Source organism: Ornithodoros turicata, chromosome 4 (genome assembly GCF_037126465.1).
Source record: "Ornithodoros turicata isolate Travis chromosome 4, ASM3712646v1, whole genome shotgun sequence".
NCBI lineage: Eukaryota > Metazoa > Arthropoda > Arachnida > Ixodida > Argasidae > Ornithodoros > Ornithodoros turicata.
The window spans coordinates 37884388-37907978 of NC_088204.1; the positions used below are offsets into that span (position 1 = coordinate 37884388).

At 44.3% G+C, this 23591-nt stretch overlaps 1 protein-coding gene and 2 long non-coding RNA genes across 3 annotated transcripts; 2 read left to right on the forward strand and 1 right to left on the reverse strand.

Moving 5' to 3' along the window:
- Window positions 1-6448: 6448 nt before the first annotated feature.
- Window positions 6449-12488, forward strand: LOC135391442 (uncharacterized). Its single transcript, XR_010421947.1, has 2 exons — window positions 6449-11076; window positions 11718-12488. It is a non-coding gene; the product is annotated as an uncharacterized LOC135391442 (long non-coding RNA).
- A 264-nt stretch (window positions 12489-12752) lies between these two features.
- On the forward strand, window positions 12753-13478 carry LOC135392345 (uncharacterized). The gene has a single exon (XM_064623061.1). It carries the CDS (start codon window positions 12753-12755, stop codon window positions 13476-13478), a length of 726 nt encoding a protein of 241 aa, XP_064479131.1.
- A 7015-nt stretch (window positions 13479-20493) lies between these two features.
- On the reverse strand, window positions 20494-22888 carry LOC135393020 (uncharacterized). Its single transcript, XR_010422382.1, has 4 exons — window positions 22618-22888; window positions 22330-22534; window positions 22072-22163; window positions 20494-22007 (listed from the first exon to the last, which is right to left on the reverse strand). It is a non-coding gene; the product is annotated as an uncharacterized LOC135393020 (long non-coding RNA).
- Window positions 22889-23591: the final 703 nt, after the last annotated feature.

Genomic DNA, 23591 nt, shown 5'->3' on the forward strand with positions numbered 1-23591 from the left:
GCCAGGGATCAAGTGACGACGGAGCGAACGACCGCACGTCTTCTCCAAACGAGAGCCAGAGGTGGACTGACGTAAGCGCCACTCTACGGGTGCTACGCATGCGCGCGCTCGTAGCGCCCTCTGCGCGCTCCTACCGCCACCTGCGAGAGGCTAAGAGAGAAGAGCATTCCTGCGCCCCCTGCTGGCCGTTCTCATTGGTCGTGAGGCTAAGTGAGAAGAGCATTCCTGCGCCCCCTGCTGGCAGTTCTCATTGGTCCAGACATCATCCTATTGTCTCAGGGCTACACTGTTTTTTTCCACTAATGCTCCTTTGGTCAATCTGCAGTGAAGCCACGGTATGACGTCATCATGCACCTGCGTGGCTCAAGGACGCGTGCGCTCTAGACAGGGGACCTATTATTTATTGAATCACTATCCCAAGATTATTTCCTTTATTCTTCTATAACGATTGCATAGGAAACTATTGCAGAAGAGCACCATGCATGAAAACTGATCGTAGGAATTCCAAAGTCTTACTAAATGAGACTTGCAAAAGAACAAAACATCCTAACATGTAACTCCATCAATGGCTAATAAGAGGACTAGGCACTCAACAAATCAACGCGCGCAGAACTCGGGGCAGCACTATCGTCAAGACGACAATGTTCCTTGTCAAAAAAGAAAAAAATACTAAGCGTCAACAAAGGAAAGCATGCATATCGGGGCATATCAGGACACGTCAGGACAAATCGTACGACTGCTGGGCAACAGAGGAAAACAAACACTTGAACAGAGTGAAAAAGGGCACTCACCATCATTTTTCCCGTTCACAGCATTCCCTCATTGTAAATCCGCTCGTCACAAAATCCACCTGCATCGTCGAACACCATTCACCAGTGACGAACCACACATCCGCACCCCATCAGAGGCAGACAGAACCCCACCGAAGCTACGCTCTTCCACTGACGGCCAACGCCAGGAGCAGAATTTGCGTGTCGAGACCCGTCAGTGTCCAAGAGAGAAGTGAATCCTTGCGCCCCCTGCAGGCCGTTCTCATTGGTCGTAACGTCATCCTATTGTCTCAGGGCTACACCGTTTTTTTCCACTAATGCTCCTCTAGACAAGGTCAACCTGAAACAATAGTCTCTCGGTATGCGGTCATCATGCAGGTGCGTGGCTCAAGGACGCGTACGCTCTAGACAGGGCACCTGTTATTTATTGAATCACTATCCCAAGATTATTTCATTTATTCTTCTATAACGATTGCGTAGGAAACTATTGCAGAAGAGCACCATAGACAAGAGGAGATTGCAGCATTTCATTCCCAAAGTCTTAATGTACAGGAAAAAAAAAAATGGTTCAGCAAGACATAAAGTCACACACCTGTCCCCCTCGCGGTTACTCTCTGAACTAAATGAATCGCAAAATTATTAAGAATAGCTCTACTCCCATTCAAGGCAGCACTATCGTCAAGAATATGCCTTGTACAAAAAGAAAAAAACTACATGTAGAAGGAAAGCATGTCAGAACAAGCCCAGGCATGTCAGCGCATGTTTGTCAGACAACAAGGGGGAAAAAGCGAAAAGAAACAAAGAAGGAAACCAGCATCAAACTATTTCCAAGCACACGCACTCCTCTTGTTCAAAAACAGTGCACATCATAAATCCGTCCAGGGCAATACACACTATTTTTCTATTGCCACACTTTTTTCCAGTGACGGTCAATGCATTGCTACAGACTGCGTGACGTCATCACATCCTGTCTGAAGAAGAAGACAGCGGCAAAGACTCCTATTAATTATTGAATCGCAAGATTATTTCCTTTGTCCTACTCTTAATGACATTGATTCTCTCATTAAAATTCAACAAAAAAGCACCCCGCATATTAACGATTTTCACCCCAAAGGCTCATCATGGTCATTAGAATTACAGTAAACTGCCACTGCTCTTTTAAAATAATAAGTGAGACCACTCAACATCACCTCCAGGCTTATGTAATACGTGACCCTTTCTATGCTCATACATTCGTTGTCTGAGGCTACACCTGCGAGCAAAAAAGGCGCGGAAGCCGGGTGGGCAAAGTTCCATTCGTGCATTGCGAGCATAAAGGCGGGAAAGGCTGCGAGCAAAGTTCTATTCGCGCATTCCAAAGCACAAGACAGAACGCCTTTACGGGAACACGATAGCATTCCTATACTATATTAATGATTATTGCATTGCAGTTTAGAAAAACTACAACTAAACTATAATTTTAGGAACCCAACTTTCTATGAAAACTATAATTGCCCTATTACTTGGATCGCTACTAATGAAGCGCTCCAATTTTTTCTCTCTTCCCATTTCAGCCTTGTCATGCAGGGAAGCAGACTCATATCCAACATAATTAATTTACACTGAGGGTGTCGTGCTTCAGGAATTCCTATCTTGCGCTCAGGTGCAAGCATTTCTTCACGGATACCTTTAACAGCTGACTTCCTCAACATATCGAACACCCAACAAAATCAAACAAGAGATCAATCAGAGAAACCCTCTTCTCAGCTGTACCATGCGACTGTCTTCTTCGTAAAATCGGTGATCTGAGGAAGAGAGCAGCGAAAAATTGCGCGCACTTGTGCTTGACTTTAAAAAAAACTGAAGCATATGCCAATAAACCAAGAAAAAGACACTCATGTCTGGTATCTGATAGTGCCACATACACAGACGCATTGTCGCAAAGAAAGCACAGGACAGGGATACACAAATTTCCTTAGGTGAGCAGGGAAAAGGCTTAAGACCTCAGGAATAATAGCAGAGTCACTGGACATCGCTACGCGGCTAACACAAGATAACAAGATAATAGCGGCGGGTAAAATTGCAACACTGCTAAACAAGCCCCAACATGCCATCATGACGTCGCAATCCAGGAAAAAGAAGCACGCGCGCGCACACAGCAGCTCAGGAATGCACAAGGAGAGGTGCTTTATAGGAATTTCTACTCCACACACTCAGATACCAGCATTTCTGCACAAATACCTATAACGGCTGACTTCCTCAACATATCGAGGAAAGCGAATACTAACACTCAACATATAACAAAAAACAAACAAATTCCATTCTCATGAACTCTCTCCTCTGCCGAGCGGCTTTCTCCTGCTCTACCTGGATGCTGACTGTTTCCCCTCATCTACATTCTGAGTAAAAGCCGTGAAAGGAGAAAAGAACCGCGAAAAACTACACGTATGTGTGCTCCAATAGCTGTAACTGCAAGAAACCGTAGCGCACGCCAATACACTGAGAAAAATACACCTATTTCTGCCACCAGATAATTCTTGCATAATGCCACATACACAGTCGCATTACCCTTGCGTAAAGAAAGCACAGGACAGGGATACACAAATTTCCTTAGGTGAGCAGGGAAAAGGCTTAAGACCTCAGGTCACCACACATCGCCACGCGGCTAGCACAACATGACACCAACAAGATACTAGCAGCGGGAAGAACTGCAACACTGCTAAACAAGTCCAGACATGCCACGAGGACGTCACAAATCAGGAGAAAAAAAAGCACACGCATGCACGCAAAGAGGACAACGCATTAAACACACGGAGCGCTCAGGAATAATCGTAGCGTTACCGCACATCGCTACGAAGCTCAACGTCTAACACAAGACGACAACAACAACAAGATATTAACGAAGGGTAAAAATTGCAACACTGAACAAGTCCAGACATGCGACATCGCATACAAAACACTGCTCATCGGGGAAAAGGCCTAAGCCCGCGGCGGATCATCATAGAGCATACACAACTTCATTTTTCTACTTCGCGTAAACTAAACGCGGTCTGCTTGGAAAACGACGTACAAATTTTCTTAAGGAGCAGAGAAATATAGAAATTTCTACTCCGTGCTCAGATACCAGCATTTCTGCTCAAAAACCTGCAAAATTAAGCACTGCTTACTTCGTCAAGATATCGAACACCCAACAAAATCAAACAAACAACCCCACTTCCACTGGTAGAACACTATTCAGCTTTTACGCAGGAGGCTTTCTTCTACATAAAAGTAGAGAAAATAAGAAAAAGAGCAGCGAAATATTACACGCACTTTTGCTTGACTTAAAAAACCTGAAGCATATGCCAATAAACCAACAAAAAGACACTCATGTCTGCTATATGATAGTGCCACATACACAGACGCATTACCCTTGCGTAAAGAAAGCACAGGACAGGGATACACAAATTTCCTTCAGTGAGCAGGGAAAAGGCTTAAGCCGTACCGCCTAGGAATAATCGGAGAATCACCGCTTATCGCTACGCGGCTAGCACAACATGACAGCAACAAGATATCAGCGAAGGGTAAAAATTGCAGCAAGAAAGACACTACTGAACAAGTCTAGACATGCGACATCGAATGCCAAAACACTGGTGATCGGGGAAAAGGGCTAAGCCTGCGGCGGATCATCATAGAGCATACATAAGTTCATTTCGCGTAAACTAAACGCGGTCTGCTTGGAAAACGACGTACAGAGTTTCTTAGGGAGCAGAGAAATATAGCAATTTCTACTCCGTGCTCAGATACCAGCATTTCTGCTCAAAAACCTGCAAAATTAAGCACTGCTTACTTCATCAAGATATCGAACACCCAACAAAATCAAACAAACAACCCCACTTCCACTGATAGAACACTATTCAGCTTTTACGCTGGAGGCTTTCTTCTACATAAAAGTAGAGAAAATAAGAAAAGAGCAGCGAAAAATTACACGCGCTTTTGCTCGCATAGCAATAAGAGAAAAAAATAAAATAAAATAAAATATCGACACACACACGCTAATAAACTGTGACAAAGACACCAATTTCTGCTATCAGATAACTATTGCATAATGCTAAATAGTCACTTGCATTGAAATTACACGCATTTGTGTCATAGGACAGGGATACACAAATTTCCTTAAGTGAGCAGGGAAAAGGCTTAAGTCGGTACCGCTCAGGAATAATCGGAGAATCACCGCGTACCGCTACGCGGCTAGCGCTTGAACAGCGCTACGAACGTGACAGATACATACTAACAAACAAACAAACAACAGCAGGACCGGCGTCGGGCACTCATAAAATACCCTGCCCAAAACAAAGACTTCGCCAGGTTCGCGAGGCAATTCCATCAAAAACGCTCGTCCTATCCTACAGATAGCAATGCAAACGCGACTGCCCTTATTTTTTAAACCACTATTTCACGCAATAGTACATAAATGTATCACTCGTGGCACACGAAAAGGCAAACACTTACTTGTCAAGTGGGGTCCCAGCGCGTGCGCGCGCGCACACACACAGGCACACACACACTAACATTTTCACACTCACAAACACAAAGTCTATTTTCACAACCACATAAATCCATATTATTCCTCAGGTCAATAATTATCCTGCCATCGTCAAAAGACGGCACAGACATGTATGCTTACGCAAGACAATCGGTCCTCGTTCCGGATGTAATAGGATATCGTCACTCGGCCGGCGCGAACCAATAAAGAAAGAAAGGAATGCATGTTCGCTATACGAAGAAAACGGTGCCGTGCTTCTACGCAGCGATCATTATACAGACGCGTAAATGTGAACATCATTCGCTACACACTGTAGCTCTCATCATTTTTAAACCAAACCGTGTTCATAGGTCTTCACTAAATAGGTGAGCCGATAATGACTCCAAATAAAATAAAATAAAATAATCATTCCAGCATCGCTGGCTGCAAGCTTGGGTACCCAACAGAGCAGCGCGCTCCTATCAACACGCCTTGGGCTGACCTTACACACCCGAAGCCTTTTCTGAATACATTCTGCCGGCGCTGGAATAAAAGATTTATCGCGAGGGTACTACAATGGTGAGCTCTGCTGCTGTTTAAGTGATAAAACAGTGCGCTTACTCGGGCAATCGCGCGCGTCCAAACCGCGAGAACGGGTCCGCGTTGCGCTCGCGCCGCGGGGAATCGCACGCGTCGCGAGTCCAAACCGCGAGACCGGGCCCGCGCGCGCGCTTCGCGGTGCGGGCGCACTGTTTTATCACTTAAACAGCAGCAGAGCTCACCATTGTAGTACCCTCGCGATAAATCTTTTATTCCAGCGCCGGCAGAATGTATTCAGAAAAGGCTTCGGGTGTGTAAGGTCAGCCCAAGGCGTGTTGATAGGAGCGCGCTGCTCTGTTGGGTACCCAAGCTTGCAGCCAGCGATGCTGGAATGATTATTTTATTTTATTTTATTTGGAGTCATTATCGGCTCACCTATTTAGTGAAGACCTATGAACACGGTTTGGTTTAAAAATGATGAGAGCTACAGTGTGTAGCGAATGATGTTCACATTTACGCGTCTGTATAATGATCGCTGCGTAGAAGCACGGCACCGTTTTCTTCGTATAGCGAACATGCATTCCTTTCTTTCTTTATTGGTTCGCGCCGGCCGAGTGACGATATCCTATTACATCCGGAACGAGGACCGATTGTCTTGCGTAAGCATACATGTCTGTGCCGTCTTTTGACGATGGCAGGATAATTATTGACCTGAGGAATAATATGGATTTATGTGGTTGTGAAAATAGACTTTGTGTTTGTGAGTGTGAAAATGTTAGTGTGTGTGTGCCTGTGTGTGTGCGCGCGCGCACGCGCTGGGACCCCACTTGACAAGTAAGTGTTTGCCTTTTCGTGTGCCACGAGTGATACATTTATGTACTATTGCGTGAAATAGTGGTTTAAAAAATAAGGGCAGTCGCGTTTGCATTGCTATCTGTAGGATAGGACGAGCGTTTTTGATGGAATTGCCTCGCGAACCTGGCGAAGTCTTTGTTTTGGGCAGGGTATTTTATGAGTGCCCGACGCCGGTCCTGCTGTTGTTTGTTTGTTTGTTAGTATGTATCTGTCACGTTCGTAGCGCTGTTCAAGCGCTAGCCGCGTAGCGGTACGCGGTGATTCTCCGATTATTCCTGAGCGGTACCGACTTAAGCCTTTTCCCTGCTCACTTAAGGAAATTTGTGTATCCCTGTCCTATGACACAAATGCGTGTAATTTCAATGCAAGTGACTATTTAGCATTATGCAATAGTTATCTGATAGCAGAAATTGGTGTCTTTGTCACAGTTTATTAGCGTGTGTGTGTCGATATTTTATTTTATTTTATTTTTTTCTCTTATTGCTATGCGAGCAAAAGCGCGTGTAATTTTTCGCTGCTCTTTTCTTATTTTCTCTACTTTTATGTAGAAGAAAGCCTCCAGCGTAAAAGCTGAATAGTGTTCTATCAGTGGAAGTGGGGTTGTTTGTTTGATTTTGTTGGGTGTTCGATATCTTGATGAAGTAAGCAGTGCTTAATTTTGCAGGTTTTTGAGCAGAAATGCTGGTATCTGAGCACGGAGTAGAAATTGCTATATTTCTCTGCTCCCTAAGAAACTCTGTACGTCGTTTTCCAAGCAGACCGCGTTTAGTTTACGCGAAATGAACTTATGTATGCTCTATGATGATCCGCCGCAGGCTTAGCCCTTTTCCCCGATCACCAGTGTTTTGGCATTCGATGTCGCATGTCTAGACTTGTTCAGTAGTGTCTTTCTTGCTGCAATTTTTACCCTTCGCTGATATCTTGTTGCTGTCATGTTGTGCTAGCCGCGTAGCGATAAGCGGTGATTCTCCGATTATTCCTAGGCGGTACGGCTTAAGCCTTTTCCCTGCTCACTGAAGGAAATTTGTGTATCCCTGTCCTGTGCTTTCTTTACGCAAGGGTAATGCGTCTGTGTATGTGGCACTATCATATAGCAGACATGAGTGTCTTTTTGTTGGTTTATTGGCATATGCTTCAGGTTTTTTAAGTCAAGCAAAAGTGCGTGTAATATTTCGCTGCTCTTTTTCTTATTTTCTCTACTTTTATGTAGAAGAAAGCCTCCTGCGTAAAAGCTGAATAGTGTTCTACCAGTGGAAGTGGGGTTGTTTGTTTGATTTTGTTGGGTGTTCGATATCTTGACGAAGTAAGCAGTGCTTAATTTTGCAGGTTTTTGAGCAGAAATGCTGGTATCTGAGCACGGAGTAGAAATTTCTATATTTCTCTGCTCCTTAAGAAAATTTGTACGTCGTTTTCCAAGCAGACCGCGTTTAGTTTACGCGAAGTAGAAAAATGAAGTTGTGTATGCTCTATGATGATCCGCCGCGGGCTTAGGCCTTTTCCCCGATGAGCAGTGTTTTGTATGCGATGTCGCATGTCTGGACTTGTTCAGTGTTGCAATTTTTACCCTTCGTTAATATCTTGTTGTTGTTGTCGTCTTGTGTTAGACGTTGAGCTTCGTAGCGATGTGCGGTAACGCTACGATTATTCCTGAGCGCTCCGTGTGTTTAATGCGTTGTCCTCTTTGCGTGCATGCGTGTGCTTTTTTTTCTCCTGATTTGTGACGTCCTCGTGGCATGTCTGGACTTGTTTAGCAGTGTTGCAGTTCTTCCCGCTGCTAGTATCTTGTTGGTGTCATGTTGTGCTAGCCGCGTGGCGATGTGTGGTGACCTGAGGTCTTAAGCCTTTTCCCTGCTCACCTAAGGAAATTTGTGTATCCCTGTCCTGTGCTTTCTTTACGCAAGGGTAATGCGACTGTGTATGTGGCATTATGCAAGAATTATCTGGTGGCAGAAATAGGTGTATTTTTCTCAGTGTATTGGCGTGCGCTACGGTTTCTTGCAGTTACAGCTATTGGAGCACACATACGTGTAGTTTTTCGCGGTTCTTTTCTCCTTTCACGGCTTTTACTCAGAATGTAGATGAGGGGAAACAGTCAGCATCCAGGTAGAGCAGGAGAAAGCCGCTCGGCAGAGGAGAGAGTTCATGAGAATGGAATTTGTTTGTTTTTTGTTATATGTTGAGTGTTAGTATTCGCTTTCCTCGATATGTTGAGGAAGTCAGCCGTTATAGGTATTTGTGCAGAAATGCTGGTATCTGAGTGTGTGGAGTAGAAATTCCTATAAAGCACCTCTCCTTGTGCATTCCTGAGCTGCTGTGTGCGCGCGCGTGCTTCTTTTTCCTGGATTGCGACGTCATGATGGCATGTTGGGGCTTGTTTAGCAGTGTTGCAATTTTACCCGCCGCTATTATCTTGTTATCTTGTGTTAGCCGCGTAGCGATGTCCAGTGACTCTGCTATTATTCCTGAGGTCTTAAGCCTTTTCCCTGCTCACCTAAGGAAATTTGTGTATCCCTGTCCTGTGCTTTCTTTGCGACAATGCGTCTGTGTATGTGGCACTATCAGATACCAGACATGAGTGTCTTTTTCTTGGTTTATTGGCATATGCTTCAGTTTTTTTTAAAGTCAAGCACAAGTGCGCGCAATTTTTCGCTGCTCTCTTCCTCAGATCACCGATTTTACGAAGAAGACAGTCGCATGGTACAGCTGAGAAGAGGGTTTCTCTGATTGATCTCTTGTTTGATTTTGTTGGGTGTTCGATATGTTGAGGAAGTCAGCTGTTAAAGGTATCCGTGAAGAAATGCTTGCACCTGAGCGCAAGATAGGAATTCCTGAAGCACGACACCCTCAGTGTAAATTAATTATGTTGGATATGAGTCTGCTTCCCTGCATGACAAGGCTGAAATGGGAAGAGAGAAAAAATTGGAGCGCTTCATTAGTAGCGATCCAAGTAATAGGGCAATTATAGTTTTCATAGAAAGTTGGGTTCCTAAAATTATAGTTTAGTTGTAGTTTTTCTAAACTGCAATGCAATAATCATTAATATAGTATAGGAATGCTATCGTGTTCCCGTAAAGGCGTTCTGTCTTGTGCTTTGGAATGCGCGAATAGAACTTTGCTCGCAGCCTTTCCCGCCTTTATGCTCGCAATGCACGAATGGAACTTTGCCCACCCGGCTTCCGCGCCTTTTTTGCTCGCAGGTGTAGCCTCAGACAACGAATGTATGAGCATAGAAAGGGTCACGTATTACATAAGCCTGGAGGTGATGTTGAGTGGTCTCACTTATTATTTTAAAAGAGCAGTGGCAGTTTACTGTAATTCTAATGACCATGATGAGCCTTTGGGGTGAAAATCGTTAATATGCGGGGTGCTTTTTTGTTGAATTTTAATGAGAGAATCAATGTCATTAAGAGTAGGACAAAGGAAATAATCTTGCGATTCAATAATTAATAGGAGTCTTTGCCGCTGTCTTCTTCTTCAGACAGGATGTGATGACGTCACGCAGTCTGTAGCAATGCATTGACCGTCACTGGAAAAAAGTGTGGCAATAGAAAAATAGTGTGTATTGCCCTGGACGGATTTATGATGTGCACTGTTTTTGAACAAGAGGAGTGCGTGTGCTTGGAAATAGTTTGATGCTGGTTTCCTTCTTTGTTTCTTTTCGCTTTTTCCCCCTTGTTGTCTGACAAACATGCGCTGACATGCCTGGGCTTGTTCTGACATGCTTTCCTTCTACATGTAGTTTTTTTCTTTTTGTACAAGGCATATTCTTGACGATAGTGCTGCCTTGAATGGGAGTAGAGCTATTCTTAATAATTTTGCGATTCATTTAGTTCAGAGAGTAACCGCGAGGGGGACAGGTGTGTGACTTTATGTCTTGCTGAACCATTTTTTTTTTTCCTGTACATTAAGACTTTGGGAATGAAATGCTGCAATCTCCTCTTGTCTATGGTGCTCTTCTGCAATAGTTTCCTACGCAATCGTTATAGAAGAATAAATGAAATAATCTTGGGATAGTGATTCAATAAATAACAGGTGCCCTGTCTAGAGCGTACGCGTCCTTGAGCCACGCACCTGCATGATGACCGCATACCGAGAGACTATTGTTTCAGGTTGACCTTGTCTAGAGGAGCATTAGTGGAAAAAAACTGTGTAGCCCTGAGACAATAGGATGACGTTACGACCAATGAGAACGGCCTGCAGGGGGCGCAAGGATTCACTTCTCTCTTGGACACTGACGGGTCTCGACACGCAAATTCTGCTCCTGGCGTTGGCCGTCAGTGGAAGAGCGTAGCTTCGGTGGGGTTCTGTCTGCCTCTGATGGGGTGCGGATGTGTGGTTCGTCACTGGTGAATGGTGTTCGACGATGCAGGTGGATTTTGTGACGAGCGGATTTACAATGAGGGAATGCTGTGAACGGGAAAAATGATGGTGAGTGCCCTTTTTCACTCTGTTCAAGTGTTTGTTTTCCTCTGTTGCCCAGCAGTCGTACGATTTGTCCTGACGTGTCCTGATATGCCCCGATATGCATGCTTTCCTTTGTTGACGCTTAGTATTTTTTTCTTTTTTGACAAGGAACATTGTCGTCTTGACGATAGTGCTGCCCCGAGTTCTGCGCGCGTTGATTTGTTGAGTGCCTAGTCCTCTTATTAGCCATTGATGGAGTTACATGTTAGGATGTTTTGTTCTTTTGCAAGTCTCATTTAGTAAGACTTTGGAATTCCTACGATCAGTTTTCATGCATGGTGCTCTTCTGCAATAGTTTCCTATGCAATCGTTATAGAAGAATAAAGGAAATAATCTTGGGATAGTGATTCAATAAATAATAGGTCCCCTGTCTAGAGCGCACGCGTCCTTGAGCCACGCAGGTGCATGATGACGTCATACCGTGGCTTCACTGCAGATTGACCAAAGGAGCATTAGTGGAAAAAAACAGTGTAGCCCTGAGACAATAGGATGATGTCTGGACCAATGAGAACTGCCAGCAGGGGGCGCAGGAATGCTCTTCTCACTTAGCCTCACGACCAATGAGAACGGCCAGCAGGGGGCGCAGGAATGCTCTTCTCTCTTAGCCTCTCGCAGGTGGCGGTAGGAGCGCGCAGAGGGCGCTACGAGCGCGCGCATGCGTAGCACCCGTAGAGTGGCGCTTACGTCAGTCCACCTCTGGCTCTCGTTTGGAGAAGACGTGCGGTCGTTCGCTCCGTCGTCACTTGATCCCTGGCTGTCGACGAGAGCAGTCGCATCGGTCTGCGCTCCTGCTGTGGTGAGGTGATTTGTTGCGTAACTAATGCTTTCGTCAACTTTGTTCCCGCTTTGTTTGTGATTTTCGTGCCAGTGCTGGTTGCTGTTGTCCGGGCATTCCCGCCATTTTCTATCATCTTCTGCCTTGGGACCGGGAGTAGCGCTGGCGTGATTCTTAATAATTTTGTTGTGAGATTAGTTGAGAAAGTAACCGCTAGGGGGTGCAGCTGCGGGGCTTTATACAGCAGAAAAACCATTACGAGTCAGTTCTCTGCCTGCCTCTCGGATGGAGCAGTCGCATCGTTCTGCGCTCCTGTTGTGGTGGGATCATTTGTTGTGTAACTAATCGTTTTTTCTTGTTAGCTATTGATGGTTTGCATACTCTTGCTTTCCCAGACTCTGTATTACGAGTGTTTTTCTCCTTGCATGTCCAGAGCTCTCCTAACCTGCCCAGACATGCCATGATGACGTCACAGGATGTGCGGAACTGGTGCTGCGATGCTTTGCAACCTGCCTCAGTGCTCCGTCGCCCAGCGGCCTTTCCGGGCCGCTTTCTTCAAGACGATGTCGTTGATCTTCAATTAAACTGCTTCTCTCCAGTCTATCTCTATCTTTTTATTTTATTTTCTATCTGTTTTTTTATTTTTTATCAGCTCAAGTAGCCGGAAACTCACATCTTCGTCTGGACGTCTCTTAGATGATCCCCAATTAGTGTAATGACTCTCTGGTGGGTCCTGATTAATGTGGGGGGTCCCAATTAGCTCTAATTGCTAATTAATGGCGTCCAGGCGAAGATGTCAGTTTCCGGATACTTGAGCTGATACATTACTACTGACCGTTTCACGCGGTGGCCTGAGGCGGCCCCCATGCCTGATATCTCCGCCGCAACTGTCGCTGCTACCTTCACGAGCACGTGGGTTGCCCGCTTCGGAGTGCCCTCCACTATCACTACTGACCGTGGGCGGCAGTTTGAGTCGTGTCTATTCAGCGCCCTCACCACCTTACTGGGATCTCAACGCATTCGGACCACTTCCTACCATCCGGCGTCAAACGGCATGGTGGAACGATTCCATCGACAACTCAAAGCCGCCCTCAAGGCACACCCCAACCCCACCTCTTGGACGGAAGTTCTTCCTGTCGTCCTGCTCGGCCTCCGTTCAGTCTTCAGTCTTCAGCGAACTACGTTTCCCGGCTCAAAGCCATATTTGACCAGCTTCGCCCAGCACCCCCCCCCCCCCCGTCAACCATTTTCCTCCAGGCTTTACGTGCACGACGACCTGGAGACGTGCACACACGTTTTCGTACGCGTCGACGCTGTCCGAAAGCCACTACAGCCCCCTTATACTGGTCCCTATCAAGTCGTCAGCCGCACTTCCAAGTCCTTCTCCCTCATCATCAACGGCAAGCAAGAGCAAGTCTCCATCGACCGATTAAAGCCTGCATACATTGAGGCTCCTCCTGCTGACCTCACGGCTGCTCTGGTCTCCACCCCTCACTCCGTTTACCAGCCTGCCGTTCCCCGTTCAGCAAAATCCGTCCACTGGGCCCCTGTCCTGGTGACGCACCGCTCTTGCGTTTCACCAACACGCTAAGGGGGGGGGGAGCAGCTGTAGCGACCCAGCCAGGCATAGCGTCATCTGCGCATGCCGATCTTCGTCGGCCTCGGCGCACGCTCCCAGCTCGCTGCGCTCTTGCAATAAACCAGTTCTCGTTCCACCCTTCAACTAGAAGGTTCTCTCTCTTCCTTCAGTACCTTACACGATGGCGGTGCTGCTTATGAATGTCTGTTTTCTTCTTTCGGTTTCCGTAATTTAATCAACTCTCCCACACGTGTTACAGCCTGCACAAGTTCTGCCATAGATCACATTCTTTCTAATATTGAAAACGCTGACGATTACTCCGGTGTTTTGAATTATATCACAGATCATTACCCTGTGTTTACTGTTATCCCAAATATGGACCTGCGTCATAATGTCACCAGACCATCTAAATATCACATTAACTATTCACGACTACGTCAGCAACTCTCCTGTATGGATTGGTAATTGATGTGTAACACAGACGTTAATGTTGAAGTAGACGTATTTGTGGCCCTCGTGAGAAGCGCTATATATGATTCAAGGAAGATGGTAGGTAAGGCGTACGACGCACCACTTTGTCCTTGGATGACAGATAGAGTTTTGAACATTCTAAAGATAAAGCAAAAATGGTATCGCAAATTTAGACAACACAAGGATAACGCATATTATTTAAACAGGTACAGATACTACAGAAATTTAGTAACTAAGGAGTTGCGCCAAGTGAAATCAAAGTATTACCATGACATAATATCTCGCTCTCATGGGGAGAGTAAGCAGATGTGGAAAATTATCAACTCTGTAATTGCTACACCAAAAGTTCAGGTCCTCCCAGACAGAGACAGGGCTGGGGTTACACATAAAGAATTGTGTGAGAATTTCAATCATTACTTTGTCTCGATAGGGCAAAGTCTTGCCTATGCTTTTATTGGAAATGGCGATGGAGAGCTCGCAGAGCAAGTAGAACAAACTCCTAGCAACAGCTTTGTTTTTGAACCTATTGATGTACAGGAGGTAATCGGCATAATCCACAGCATGAAGTCCAATACAGCAATGGGTGTTGATAATATTAGTGTCCCGATAATTAAGAGGCTGGTGGACATACTTAGCCATCCGTTATGTTATCTTTACAACCACTCAGTCTCATTAGGGGTTTATCCCGATGCTTTGAAAGTTGCCAAGGTTGTTCCGATATTTAAAGGTGGTGATAAAGATGTTCTTGAAAATTACCGCCCTATCTCTGTTCTTAACACAATAAATATACTATTCGAAAAAATAATATGTAAGAGAGTGACGTCCTTTCTTGAAAAGTATGGCGTGATTAGCGACAGTCAACATGGTTTTAGAGCGCGCAGATCCACTGCAACAGCCACTTTAGCAGTAAGCCAGTTTATTAACACTGCTCTCAATGACAGAAAACTTGTGCTGGGGCTGTTTCTAGATTTAAGAAAAGCCTTTGATACTGTCAATCACGCTATACTGTTGGATAAATTAAACTCGTACGGATTTAGGGGACACATAAATAGCTTCTTCCGTAGCTACCTGTCAGGACGTAAACACCTGGTAACTATCGATGGGACATCATCTGCGTATTTGGACATAAATGTCGGTGTACCACAGGGCTCTGTGCTGAGGCCGATACTGTTCGCCCTATATGTAAATGATCTCCCAAACAGCTTAAAAGTCTTTACTTCTTACCTTTATGCAGATGACACATGCTTATTTATATCGAGTCCAACACTTAAGGATATCTCAGACACCGTGCAAGGAGATTTGCGTGCACTAGAAAGATGGTTGCTTCGTAATCAGCTAACCTTAAATACAAATAAAACCACATTTCTTATATTTCACTCTTTTAAAAGTCCGATAGACACCAGCAGCTTTCAAATGAAGCTGTGTGATAGTCCCATAACACAGTCCAATCAGGTTCGGTACCTGGGCATAATACTTGATAACACACTATGTTGGAAGCCACATATAGAGTCACTTAGAAGAAAATTGGCATATGGCTGTCATTTACTCATCAAGTGTAGGCACATATTTCCACTGCACGTAATGAAACTGTTGTACTTCTCTTTTATACAGAGTCATCTCACCTACTCTTTGGAAACATGGGGTAGTACATACCATACATATTTAAGGGTACTAATAACGTTACAGAAACGTGCGGTTAGGATTATAACAGGTACCAATAACCGTTCCCCGTCCAAGGTACTTTTCAATACCCTGCAGTTTCTTACCTTGGAGCAGTTAGTGGTTCAGCGATGGGCTCAAATAATGAAAAACGTAATCAGAAATAACATTCCAATTGACGTCTCCAGCCTGCAGCAACCGCGCAGACCAATTAGGATGCAAACAGATAAAAAGCTTATCATTTCAAGTGCAAATAATGTCTATGGTACCAGGACTCTTCAGCATTTGGGGGTGCGCATTTGGAACCAGTTGCCGATAGAAGTAAGAAACAACCAGCTGTTCTCAAAATCATTACAGGACTTCATTCTGTCGGAGGATCGAGTACATATATGGTAAATCCGTAATATGCCGATTACAACCAATAGTCGCTCTATTTTACAATGAATGTACTTTGTGGTTATATGCTGCACTTTGTGGTTATGTGCTGTACTTTACAGTGATTTTTCTAGACATTTCTTCTTTTTTTCTTTTTTGCTGTCACTGTTGCCAATGTCATTGATGAACATCTTTAGTGGACCCATCACTAGCTTCTGCTAAGGGACCACTCAGTTTTTGTGACCTTTTAACTTGAAGAAATGACCCAATAAAATCAAAATCAAATCAATCAATCTTACTTTGTGCGACGAAAACAACGTAGAGGACGTAACGCGAAAAGATGAGTCAATCGTTCCAACGTAAACCACGGAAGCCGTGCTTCCGTTCCCGCGAGGGCAGTTTGCTGAGCCCCACGTGGCCAAAGCAAACCCCACAATGCACGCCGGTTGCATGCCATGCGCAGATCACGTATCGCACATTGACTGCTGGCATTCAATTGAGAAAGCAAGTCCGTGCGACACCGCCCGAAGCATGCACTGAAACCCCACCCAACGTGTGGCAACAACAGCAACTTCATCGCATGGGCGATACTCTGCCCCACTGCTAGTGGTGATGTGGGGAATGAAATAATGAGCCCCTTCACAATAAGCATCGAACTCCTATGGTGTCCCAAAAAATTGAAACAGCTTTTAAAGCAGATTGTTTGTAGGCTGGAATTCGTCAGGGTCCAAGCAATTTTGAGAATGAGGTTGGGAGGCGAGAGTCCAGCTGATTCAGAGACCCGAAGTGAGCGGTTCGAGAAGGTTGGTAGTGCGGCTAATGAAGAAGAATTTCCTCTAGGTTCCCAAAATTGCTCTCCCAATGGGATTCGCCATCAGAATAGGACAGCCATACGCTTTGGGGCCCAGAAAAAGTATATGTCATTGCACTTTGCACATATACAGTTTGGGCTGGGGACATGTATAAGAACACCTGCTTATTTCTTTTAGGTCTGAGGTCTAAAGGGAGCCGTAAGGAGCCCCAACGGAGGTCCTGTATCATCCAGACCTCCCTTTTGCACCTACTGGGTATCCCACTACATCGTTTTGAGAAACAGTCTATGCATTGTTCACACAGATAGAGGATGCCCATAATAATGTATCCACAAAGTTGTTTGGGGTGAGATCCACTTTCAGGAAAGGGTTTTGTCTTCCATGGTTCAAAAGCTGCACAGAATGTTGAGCATCGGATGACTATTATAGAAGGTATAGATTGAGCAAAAAAAAAGAAGGAAACAAATATTCTGCCTCTGATCTCAAGAATACCTCCCTGAATGGCACCGACGTACATGTGTGATATTCACTGTTCCTCAATGACATGGTACAACGAAGCTTAACCACCACCATAACACCATAATAGCAGTAAGCTCTTGTAGAAGCGTAGAAAATCCTGCGAACCGGTAAGGAAGTATGAAGGACATGCATCAGGAAGAGTGTCGCCGATATTTCGAACAGAGACTGTTCTTCTTCTGGACACCGTCCTCATCATCGGCATGGTATTTAAAGCGTTATGGTTGACCTGTTAAAGGTTCGACAACCTTTAACATGTCAACTTGACCTTTACCTTTAAAAAAAAAAACCTTTAACACGTCACCCCTAACCCTGTCAATGCCGGCTTTAAAAAACCGGCTTCCAGGAAAAAAAACTGTTTGAGTTCGGCAAACGCTTACCCGAATCACCGCTCTTTCGAATACGGTACATTAATCTACTAATATATAACACATACTATGTATATGACGCCACGTCTGATGCAGTAGAAGGGCTCAGCAACTCACCCAACAACGCTGCTTCGCCACAGGGAACCACACGCTATTACTTCCCACGGGTCCCGTTCTGATACAACGGGGAGGGCACAGGAACACAACAGGGGACGTGGAACGCTGGTAGCACCCCGAGTATCTGTTTTATTTGCTCTTGTCAGAAGTGTTATTAACAAACGTGACTCACTTGATTCACTTGTTGATACCTGCGATCGACGCTGATGTCATTGTATTAACAAAGACATGGCTCCATTCTAATATTCCTGACAGTGAAATCTTTGATAACTTACGTCCGTACAACATTTACAGCTGTGACCGGATACAACAAGGCGGCAGCGTCCTACTCCGGATCTCAAAAGCGCTTTGTTCTTATCGTATACTTATCTCAACATGTCTTGTAAGTGTGTGGGGTTGTATTGAAATAGGTTATCAAGTAGTCCCGCTAGAAGTATGTTATCGTCGTCCCACCTAACTTTCTAGTTTTGTTGAAGAGGATGGTGACGTGATGGACACTATTATCACGCAACACCTCACCGCTAAGATAATTTTGCTTGGCGACTTCAATTCGCCTAACATTTTCTGGTCTTCAGACAGCGTTATATGCAGAGTGTCGAACCGAACCCGAACCGAAAACCGTACCCGAACCGTTATTTTTGCCGGAACCGGACCCGAACCCGAACCGAAATTTTCATGACACTGTTGAACCCGAACCGGAGCAGAACCGTAAAAAATAATAGCGGTAACCGGTTCACAACAAAACGGTTCGGACATAAAAGAAGTCAGCATAAGAGTTCCTCTCTATCCCCGAACGAAGACACATTGGTATCATCATCACGCGCCTATATCATGGATTTCAGAAATTTTCACCTAGCAGTGAGATGACGACGTACAGTAAGTATACTTTCAGCGTCTTTTTAACATGTTGAACCGCAGTTGTCCTTGTGAGCGCCGCGGCTAGCGCCCCACGCACGCGGTGCGGCATCTACCACATCTACTCTTCAGAGACGAGGTGCCACGCGGACGAATGAAACAGGAATGGAGTAGGCCAGTTATGTAGCTCTACAGCACGAATATGCGATCAAATAAGCGCCCAAGATTTCCCTTTACACGTGAGCAGTACAAATTAAACAAGTCAGAAACATGAGAAGTGGAGAAGGAGCGTACGCAGAACGGTGCCTGTTTGATTGGTCGTGGTTTGAAAAGTAAATGTGGTTCTGCTTATTGGTAGTGCAGTTGTGTCGTGACATATTGCCTTTGTGTTGTGGATTAACTAGTACACTGCTGTGAGCTCGGACAGAGTAAGGCTGGCAGGCTTATTTTCGACATGGTTCAGTACGGTTTCAGATCGATTCACGTTGCGAAGGCAGTGTGCCGGCTAGTACTGTCGTCTATGTTACGCTGTCAATCTTATTAGGCTTCCTTTAAGTGTATCTTGCTGGCACTGTGCGTGTGAAAAAAGAGATTTTGGGAACAGAAAGTAGCAGGACTACACCGCTTCAACAACGTGGACTCTATTTGCAATAAGTGTTCATCCATTCCTCATTTCTCTCGCTAAAGGGCTACCTCACCGCTAGAGACGTCAATGCGGACAACAGCAGTAAGCTATTAGCCACGCATTTCCTGATAAAAGCAGTTCTATGGAGCATATAAAACGGAAGCGTTGAACCGGTTCGCGAACCGGTTCGATTCTTGGCGTGGCCGAACCGGAACCGAACCGGAACGAAATCATACCAACGCGAACCCGAACCTGAACCGAACCCGTATTTTTTGCGGTTCGACACCCTGGTTATATGTGCCAGGCTCTTAGTAAGTCGTCGTTTCGTAGGCCTTGGTTCCCTTTTTTCTCTTTCTTATCTCGTCTGCCAACCGACTAAGATAACAAACAGCTGCTAATATATTAGATTTAATACTCACATTATGCCGGCACATTATTTCTCCAATTCATTATACACTCTAAACTCTGTACCTTCTAAAATCCCAGTTTATAAGGTACATTTTTGCAAAAATGTACCCTATATTTTATACGGTACGCGTTGCATTGTCCCATAAGCCATGAGCTTAGACAATAGGAGGGTGATTTTATAAGGTACATCAGTTATAAGGTTCACAATTCAGAAGGTACTATATATATAAGGTATCCCTTTTATCAGGTACGTAGTTTAAAGGGTACAGCGAATATCAGGTACACGTCCCATGAGGTACGCGAAATATCAGGTACATGTCTTAGAAGGTATGTGAAATATCAGATACGCGTTGTATCAGGTACTCTGCTTATAAGGTTCGCTAGATATAAGGTACGAGGGGTATCCTGAATATATAGGGTACGCTCATGCCCTAACTATAGGTTACGTAATTTCGCCGGTTTTCTGTATACCCGTGCAGTCCCTTACAAAAATGTGAAATGATTTTCTAAAGAAACTCTATTGTATTGACTCTATAGACACGTTAAATACTCTATAGAGAGTTTATAGAAATTCTAATGAGATCCTGGTGTGTCCCTACTGAGTTCTTACGGAATATTGGCCACCGTAATTCTATAGAAACTCCAATGAGCTACTAATAAGAGAGTTTCTATCGCTTTTCTTTAGGATTCCTTTAGAGGTGTGTCGTGTGCTTTCAGCGCCATAAATGTTGCATGCAAGCACATAAAACAGGCATATGAGGAACAAGCTTTTTATTTATAACATCAAGGTGAAAAACCGGGCGTGTTGGTGTTGATCTTGCATGACGAACTATGCGACTACTTCGACTACGACTTTTATTTATACTACTTCTGGTTCCATTGAGAGCAACAAGGGGGGGGGGGGGCTCCTGTTAAGTTGAGTATCTGATGCAAAAGGGTATCTCCCACGTGTCTCTCCTGAAAAGACAAAGCGCATGTACATACATAAAAAGGACAATGATTGCAACCTATATTCACAAATATTAGCTCAAGTCTAGACATGCCGTTCTAGACATGACAGACATCCACTCTTGGTGCTATAGAAAACTAAAATACAAAAAGTGAGCTGCATACTGCATGCATTTTAAAATGGAAACACAAACATGGATACAAAACATGCAAAAAACAGGATTATTTTCCTTCGGTACAGCGGCCGATCTAAAACCTATGATGAGAGCATTGATGCAGTGTTTGCAGGTGGATTCTACGTCCAAGCAGACTTGCTATTTAGTGAGATATATATATACCAAACCACAACTTTTTCGGCAAATCCATGATAGCATAAAGGAGGCAGTCCTTGTTTAAACTAAGCCAATTTTTCCGAAATTCTGCAACTAATGACCTTGGGCTCAGTCGAACACGTACACAAAATGCAGGCACAACCTTCACGTACATCAAATAGTCTTGTGTTGTGATTAAATCTCCCAAAATTTGAAATGACTGCTTCATCGAGCTGATTGCAGTTTGACTCCCAACGGCATTGCTACATATCTGGACCGCAGCCAGCTGTTACACCAATCAGGCGCAAATTTTTGTCGAAGCACTTGGCTCTCAAAAATAATTGGTAGTGTAGTACCTGCACTTCTTCCACAGTTTTGCCTTGCTTTCGGCACTCTAAAGAAAATTCGCGCCATAAATAATACTCGTGACATGGTCCAATGAACAAGAATTGCCTCACATTCTGCTGAAATCGGTACAGCCGAAAAAGACCCAATTTAATTTATCAGTGTAGTTCAGTAAATCTAATTAATGCATTTTAATTAAGTAGCTGTCTGGCAGTTCTATGCTATCTCACACAAAAGATTTGCTTCCACGTCTATACTACCTCACACAAAATATTTGCTGACACCTGCAAAAACTGCATTTGTAGTATCGCATAAAATTAAACACCATTTGTAAGCAGCATCCTGAAGTGGAGCGCTTCTGATGTATGCAGGGTTTTGAAGGTCACAACGGTTTGACCGAAGTCACATTCTCAGTATGTGACCTTAGTGCATGACTACCATGTGCACAGGTAGTCACGAATTACTCTATGGCACCGAACTTACTGTGTACCAGTTTCATCAGAAATTTCTTCAACGGAGAAACAGCACAGTATAACTCACGCATATAACATAGCTAAATTACAAAACTGCAATCCCATACCTGACAACTTTTATAATACCTACATGTCGAGAACAGGTTATGACTCAGTATGTTAATGAGTGTAATGTACGTTTGTCACACGAAATGAAAATTCTTGGTCCTGGACTTGAGGCTGGAGAGCTCCACAATGTGTTCACAATCCCGGCTGCACCTGTGAGGATAATTCAAAAGCACTACATGTTGCTACAGTTGTATGCTGCATCCACAACACATACCGATTGTGTTCTGCGAGGTGTTCAGCTGGCACTTCAACTCCTGGGTTTCCTTTTTCTGCACACACGCCGCACGTCCAGGCAAGAAAACAACTCTGTTACATAGAGAAAAACGTGCAAGGTTGCAGAGTTAAAAGGCAGATCTCATTGCACGAGTTTGAAAGCATACGATTAAGGACGAAGTTAGGCTGTGATCATTATATGCTGACACCTGCTAATTAATAAACCAAAACTCGTTAAACACTAAAATTTTACACTCACCTGGCTAGCTGTTGTGCGCCTTAGTGTGCGAATAGTGTCAGAGAGGTTCCTTCGTTGATGTCAACATAGACACACACTCGCACACATCAACGAAAAGTCGCGGCCTACACTGCAACTTGTGTCCTCTTCTTTCCGAGCAGGTACTGCTTGCTAGCGTGTTGCGGCATGTCCCAGTTCCCCCAACGTCGTCTTCTACGTTGTAACACTGGGAAGAGTGATTACTTTTATTAGAGCGACCATACAGGCGTCGACAAGACACAAAATTCATTCACACATACATAAGCTCACCGAAATTTTGTCCGCAATCGCAGGTTCTTCTTCTCTCCAGCCCGCAACGAGGACACGGCAGCGCTGGCTTCGATGCCATCTTGATTTTTTCGATTCTGTGAGAAGACTTGCCCCTACTCTGGGTTCCGCTCTAGTCCTTACCGGGAAAATATTCCAATGCTACTTCGCAATCCATCTCATAAACACATTCTGAGAAACGGCACGCGTGCGAAGAACAGTTTTCTCACGTGCAAACCATGCGAACTGCGAGCCCACCGATCTCACCAAACACCAAAACAAAGATGGCGCCGGAGAGGACTGATTCAGCCACGCATATGCAGCCGTCCGATCGGGACGGCTTTCGTATCCCCATGCGTATCCTTCCAAAATAATTATAATATAGTAAAAAATATTTATATTTTCAGTTCCGATGAAAAGTCTTTAAGTCTTTAAGTACTTTTTAGTTTATAATTAACTGTTTGAAAACTATTTTTGATTTTATTATCGCAGTTCATTGCAGTGCATTGTCATGCACAACAAAAGAGACTTCCTTTGCCCCTTTCCTTTCCCTAACCAGTGCACATTGACCTTGTCTTTCAACATTTGACTGTGTCAATGACACTAATAATCGCAGGCATGATGTGCAACCCATTCTGACAGTATATAAAGAATTGCTCAAAATAATGACGACTAAAAAAAAAGAAAAACAACAGGCGCTCACAAAAACCTAAGTTGTCAGATTTTATCTGTCTCTCTGTGTTTCCTCCGTAGGAAAGTTAGTTTTCACGTGCGTATATCTATTCATGGGATCGCAAAGAAATAGTGTAATCGACAAGTATGGGGTCAGACTAGTCAGACTATGTATAAGCGACGGAACGTATGACCTTTGCATTTCAATTGGAAGTCAATAGATAATCTTTTGATATTCCTCATTACAAATACAATTAGGAAAATCATATGAAATTCTTTTGACTCTCTATGGAGGAAACTCATTA

What these genes read in the sequence shown, in the direction of transcription:
- LOC135392345 (XM_064623061.1), top strand. Translation starts at nt 12,753, where the DNA reads ATGCCTGATATCTCCGCCGCAACTGTCGCTGCTACCTTCACGAGCACG.